Source organism: Ailuropoda melanoleuca, chromosome 12, assembly GCF_002007445.2.
Source record: "Ailuropoda melanoleuca isolate Jingjing chromosome 12, ASM200744v2, whole genome shotgun sequence".
Taxonomy (NCBI): Eukaryota; Metazoa; Chordata; class Mammalia; order Carnivora; family Ursidae; genus Ailuropoda; species Ailuropoda melanoleuca.
Window position 1 is genome coordinate 2,618,479 of NC_048229.1, and position 6,521 is coordinate 2,624,999.

The following is a 6,521-nucleotide window of genomic DNA, read 5'->3' on the forward strand; positions in this document are numbered from 1 at the left end:
TTACTCAGCCATCAGAAAGAACGATTACCCAACGTTTGCAGCAACATGGACGGGACTGGAGGAGATTATGCTGAGTGAATAAGTCAAGCAGAGAAAGACAATTATATGGTTTCACTCATTTATGCAACGTAAGAAATAGCAGGAAGATTGGTAGGAGAAGGAAGGGAAGAATGAAGGGGGCTAAACAGAAGGGGGAATGAACCATGAGAAACTGTGGAGTCTGGGAAACAAACTGAGGGCTTCGGCGGGGGGAATGGGATGGGCCGGTGATGGATATTAAGGAGGGCACATATTGCATGGTGCGCTGGGTGTTACATGCAAATAATGAATCATGAAACATTACATCAACAACTAAGGATGTACTGTATGGTGACTAACATAAAAAATTATTTAAAAAATTTTTTTAAAAAGGCTAAAAAAAAAAGAAATGTGGAAGAGTAAAACAGAGACGCCTGACCTGGGATCACCCGGCCCATGTAGGAACCTGAGTGACAGCTAATGGTGGACTTGGCTTGGAGACACAAGCAGTCCCTTCCACTGGCGTCATCACCCCTACTGTCCTGCCCGCCCGGACTGCACCTGCTCTGTGCATGGGGGCCGGTTCCCGTCTGACTGCATGTGAAAGTGAAGCTCACGCAGGAAGAATGGTCCGCCGTTTCCCGAGGCCAGTGTCACACTGCAGCTGCAGTCCCCATATTTATGCCGAACTCCAGTATTTGTCTCTAATTCAGTGCGTCTGGGACTCAGAGAGTGCACTTCTCTGCTTTTCCAAATTCCTACACTTGAGTTCTTCCAAAATTTATTGATAAAAATCTTAAATCATGTCAATATTCTTGAGTCCTACTTTATTTCTTCTTTACATGCTACGGTCTTCCCACACAAAAATTTATCCAGAACCTGGTACTTAGGTTAAAAAAATCTTTATCAAAGTGCATTTACAGGGAAAATGGCAGGATGGCTGGAACTTTTAAAAAAATATTACAGAAAGTGTGTGCACACATATATGGATATGGGTGTGTGCATGTGTGCAACTGCACACGTGTGTGCGTGTGTGTACACATGTGCGACGGGGAGAATGACAGTAGGTTAAGTAAGAATGGAAGAACGGAAGCAGGTGTTGGGTGCAGGGCACCCTTCTATTCTTGCTACTTGTGCTTATGTGTAGAAACTTCTGTAAGAACAAGTTCTGAAGAAGGGTCCGTCCCTTATAAATTCAATTCAACAAATATTTATTGAGCACGAGGATGTGTGTTACCCTCTGGGGATGTACTGGTGAACCCCACTTTGTCCCTGTCCTCAGGGAGCTCACGACCACATAGGGTGAAGGCAAGGACAAGCACCAAGTGCATCTCTCCCTGTGTCTGCGCCCCTGCAGGGCCACCTTGAAGACTCCCATCACGGGGCCGACTGTATCCCCACTCCTCGACTTGGACCAGGAGGATGGGAGCAAACATTACTCAAGCAGAAGTTCCAAGAACGCTTTTTCCCTGGGGCCTGCTCTCTCCCACTGCAGAGCCTCACGAGGGATGGCGGACCCAAGGAGAGAGGCCTCAGCTGTCCCCACCGCTCCAGCAAAGGCCCCGGCCACGGCAGAAGGAGGCCCCCCAGACCGCTCAGCCTGGCTGGGCTGACGCAGGCAACACAGAGAATGAATAGTACGTGTTTGATTTCAGGCGTTGTATTTGGTGTGGTTTGTTTTATAACAAATAACATACAGTGAGTTAGCACATCTATGGCAATTTGGGAAGGTCCTAAGTCAACGGACAAAGGTGACATTTAAGATGGAGACGCACGGGGGAAGGGATCCGAGTCCACAGACAAGGACCGTACGCTGCCACAGGTAAAAGCTGCCTTTCATGCCTGGCTTGGGCAGTTGGATCCCCACGTCTGCTGCCCCATTCGATGTGTTCTGGCTGAAATGTAAAGAAAAGCCGGCCTCTTGCTGATGGGTTGTTGGGAAGGGGCAAGCCTTTTCGGATCATTGTAGCTGTTACTCTTGGGAACTTACACGAAAACTCAAAAAAATGGTCATGTCCTAAAGTTAGATGCAAGAGGGACCCTGAACTCCTGTCACACTCTGCTCCAACAAAGTCCATTGGTCTAGCTCACACTTTGGATGGATCTTTTCCCTACGCAGGATTGTCATGCCGTGTATTGGTCATTGGAAAAACACAGGTTCACTGAGTCATGCAGATCTTCCAAATCACGGAATGTGTCGTCATACAACATCAACACACAAATCCCGCTTGTTCAGATGACCACTGATCTCACCAGGGGGTCTTTACGCCTGGGGAAGCTGTCAGCCGCAGGGTGGCTTTCCCAAGTTCCCATTTTTGCTCAACAATTCAAACGTTATCGTTGGCAACAAAGACTGCCAGTGGTTTTGCTTAATGTGACTGGCTTGATCCACTCATTTTTAAGAAACTGTCTAACAAATGCCCACATCCAAATCACCAGTTTGTCTGCCAGTTGTTCTTTCAGATACAAAATCATGACACATCGGTTCAGTCTGCGACTCAAACACACGGGAGCCTCCAGATGAACGCCACCCGTCACTCAGAACGCAGCGGGAAGTGGAGTGTTTGCTTCGGCGCCGTCACACACAATGTTCAAAAACACGTATTCCAAGGTCAATGTTGGATGCATTTTTTTATGGCTTCGTCAAGGAGATCTTCAAGTGATTTTGTTTTTTTTTACTTACAAGGGGTGGTGTGAACCATCACTGACTGTCTCAGATGGGGGCCACTGCCTTCTAGGAGGAAGGGAGGGAGGGGTCAGCCGTTTTACTGCACCCCCAAGGCGGGGAAGGCAAACAGTGTCTCTGTGTTATGATGCAAATAGGCTTGGCTTTGTGGGGGCCAGGAAGCTTGCAGGGATCCCCCTCTGACGGCACCAGCCCAGACAACCACCTTCTTAGAAGGCAGACAGTCAAACTGGTCCAGCAGAAAACCAGCAGCCAGGAAGCTTGTCACTGGTCATCCGGAGATGTATGGTTATTAAACTGTCCTCTGGTTCCTTCCTGGGAGCGTTTGATGTGAAGAAGGAGGTAGGCGCACTCCGGCCGTGGGGATGAGCGCATCCGCATGCGCAGTGTTCAAAGCCTTGCTAAGGGACCACGGTCCCACAGAGCCCCGCGCGCACCCTCGCCCCCACGCGGCAGGCTCCATGTGCTAGATTTTACAGATCAAAACTCTACACAGAAAGCGCAGAGCCTGCAGAATACCCGCAACAGGAGTAATGCCGACAAATGATAAAGGTGTGAGCGGTGGGCTCAACAGATGAGCTGGCCCCGCGCGGGGACCCAGGACGCTGGCGCCCAAGGCGCCTGCTGCTCTCCCCGCTAGATGGCAGAGGCCCGTGCGCGTGCGCCGCAGGGGCAACGTGGTCCCTGGGTTGGCTGCTTTCGTCCTGCAGGCGCCAGCTCTGCCAGGCGTCTGCCTCCCTCTCCGCTGAAACTCTCTCCCACCAGCTCATCTCTGCCCCGAGTTGTCATGAGTCAGACAGTAAGGATCTAACTTGTCTACAACGTCCTCCACTCCTTCAAGCTCTTCGCACAAATCGCCCAACCTTGGAAACTACACCTACCACCGAAAAGACCACTGCGGGGAGGCTGCACCTGTTAGAGCACAACCTGGAAATCATCCATTCCGAGCGCGGAAAAACAGAACAACATTAAAAGATTCAGTGACTGGGCTACTTCTGCTATTCAGCAACAATATTAAAAAAATCAGTCGAGTCTTAAGAGTATCTACACAAATGAAAAAAACATCAGTATACAGGAGACTTCCTACACTCTTGTGGCCACAATGGGCAGTGTCAGCAGAAACACCGCCCATTCCCATCCAAGTGCCATGCAGCCTCCACCCCTGCCACCTCCCCCACTCCCCCTGCCACCTCCCTAACCCAGAAGGGCAAGACAGCACAAAAGAAACACATACCCACTGTGTCTGTGCCGTTTCCTTCATTGACTCTGTGAAAGCGACAGCAAATCTAGTAAAATGAACAAAAATAAGGAAAACAATTAGGGCAGAATTCAATGAACAGAACTAGGGAACGGCTCCCTGGAACAAACTGTGAGAGATAAGGTAAGGAGCTGAATTCTGGGTGCCACCCGCCTTCAGCACGTGCGGTCAGGGGCCTTCAGGTTCACTCTGCACTCACATCAAAGCAAGCTGTGTATGCAAGAAATAAACACGTGGAGTGCCACACGTCCATTTTTGTGGTTGTTCCTTCCGTGCGAGGTCAGAGGGGCAGGGAAAAGTCAGGAAGCCGACGCAGGACGGCAGCAGAGGATTTAGCTATCCACTCAGAACACCCAGGGACCGGCTGTCGGTCCACGGGCTTCAGGGAAGGAAGGCTGTGCTGAAGTACGCAAAATTCACCGAATGCACATGGTTATCAAGCAATGGCTGTTTCCAGAGCAGGGCCGGGTACACATGGGATGAACCAGGAACATCTTATGGTAGCCAGGCAGTAAGAAATTGCTCGAAACTGCCGAGGGCATGCTGGGAGGACGCCGGAGTCCACGCAGAGCATCTCCCGTGGCCAGCGCGGGGACAACCTGAGCACCCATATATATCCCAGTGATGGATAACCAGAGAGTAAAATAAAATAAATACCCACGTGTCCGTACTGATATACAAAGAAGTGGATAAGCACATGGGGTCAAAGGGATAGCTCTTCCTTCTAGAATTCCAATGAATAAATGCAGAGGGAGTAGTGGAAATGGAAAATCACCACGAGCAGACACCACAGTAATAGTGGTCACGACAAAGAACCCTTAATGGTTGATTCCTCCCCACTAGCTAACCCCAAAGGGTGGGCTCCTTCCCAGAAGAGTCCCCCTTCCCCTGCCTGTCTTCTCTGAGCCTTCCCTCCCCACCACCTTCCACCCATCCTGGCCAGTCAATCACACACCCCCGATTCAAGGGAGGAAGGAGGAAACCTTCTGTGTGGGTGTGACAGAGAGGGGCGGGGAGGCACATAGGGCATCACCCCTCGCACCAGGGCCGCCTCTACCCCCCACGCCCCACACGCAGCTGGTGTGAGCGGGCCGGCCTAGCAGTGATGCGAGCACTGGCATCCCTCACGGGATGCTCCCCGTGCCCCTGGACATGGATGAGGGCACGAACAAACTATTCTGAGGGCACCTGCTGCACTCTGAGAGCTACGGCGCAAGGAGAGCGTAGGGACCCTCCTTTGCGGGAAACCGTAGGAAGCCCACAAGGAGCAGGGTGCATGTGAGTGGCTGCGAGGTCCCCGGTCCCCAGGGAGTCCAGCGCCCAACAAGTCGTTCCTGTACTGTTTTCTACCAGGACTAAAACCACTGCCACGACTTCGAGCACCCCACATGGCCAGCGAACAGACTACCGGACAGCCTCGAACCTCTAGAAAAGAAAAAAGAGGAGACCACAAAGGTAGAGAGAAGCTGAGGAGCGGGGAATAAGGCCAATGACAGAAGGCTCTCGCCCTTCCCCCATAACAGAATTTCTAGATACATGCACGGTGCAGCCTGAGGATGGCTTGTGGAAGGTTACTCTGCTCCTTCGTCAAGACCACCACCTCGTCTCCCAGGGGAATGCCTGCCCCGTGCGGGTGGGATGTCGCTGTGCGCACTGGGACTCCCCCAACCCCCGGAGTCATGCCCGGCACCCAGCAGGCAAAAACGCCCACAGACTGAATACACGAACAAGCACACGGCTGGGGTCCTGCCTTACATTCCAACAGGAAGCGGGTCAGAATGAGGGAAGACGGAGAGCAGGTGCCTGGGGCCGACTGCATTAGAGGGAGCATAGGCACCCTCGCCCAGCAGCTGGCTGTCACTGTCCCCACCCCGTCCCGTCCCCTTTTCCGCCGGCATGCCCCGTTCAATCAGAATTGGCATCAGGGGTCTACGGCACGGCTGAAGTCTGAAGGAAGGAATGAGAGCCTTCATCAGGAGGAGTGCTCGCGTACACCCTTCAGGAGTGAGTCAGTGGGCGGACTGAGCGAACCCCATCATTCCTGTTTATTCCGGAGTGGCTGGTAACACCTTCGTCCTTGCAGCCCCTCCCTACAGAGACACTGGCCCTGGGTTCACACCCAGCCACCTAGGAGATAGACGTGAAGGGGGTTTCTGACCCCACGATCCTCAGAAAATAAATTTAAAATAAAAACAGATACATAGACCAATGGAACAGAACAGANACATAGACCAATGGAACAGAATAGAGAACCCAGAAATGGACCCTCGGCTCTTTGGGCAACTAATCTTTGACAAAGCAGGGAAAAACATCTGGTGGAAAAAAGACAGTCTCTTCAATAAATGGTGCTGGGAAAATTGGACAGCTACATGCAAAAGAATGAAACTTGACCACTCTCTCACACCATACACAAAGATAAACTCCAAATGGATGAAAGACCTCGATGTGAAACAGGAATCCATCCAAATCATAGAGGAGAGCATAGGCAGCAACCTCTTTGACATTGGCCAAAGCAAACTTTTTCATGACACATCTCCAAAGGCAAGAGAAACAAAAGAT

General features: G+C 51.4%; 1 protein-coding gene across 10 annotated transcripts in view; it reads right to left on the reverse strand.

Moving 5' to 3' along the window:
- The window catches only part of GLT1D1 (glycosyltransferase 1 domain containing 1), a 95,142-nt gene that overhangs the window by 53,806 nt on the left and 34,815 nt on the right, over window positions 1-6,521 (reverse strand). For all 10 annotated transcript variants that reach the window (XM_034638761.1, XM_034638762.1, XM_034638760.1 and 7 more), the window contains one exon: window positions 3,939-3,990. In XM_034638761.1, the coding sequence (XP_034494652.1) occupies window positions 3,939-3,990 (52 nt within the window). The remainder of the gene's footprint in view (window positions 1-3,938; window positions 3,991-6,521) is intronic.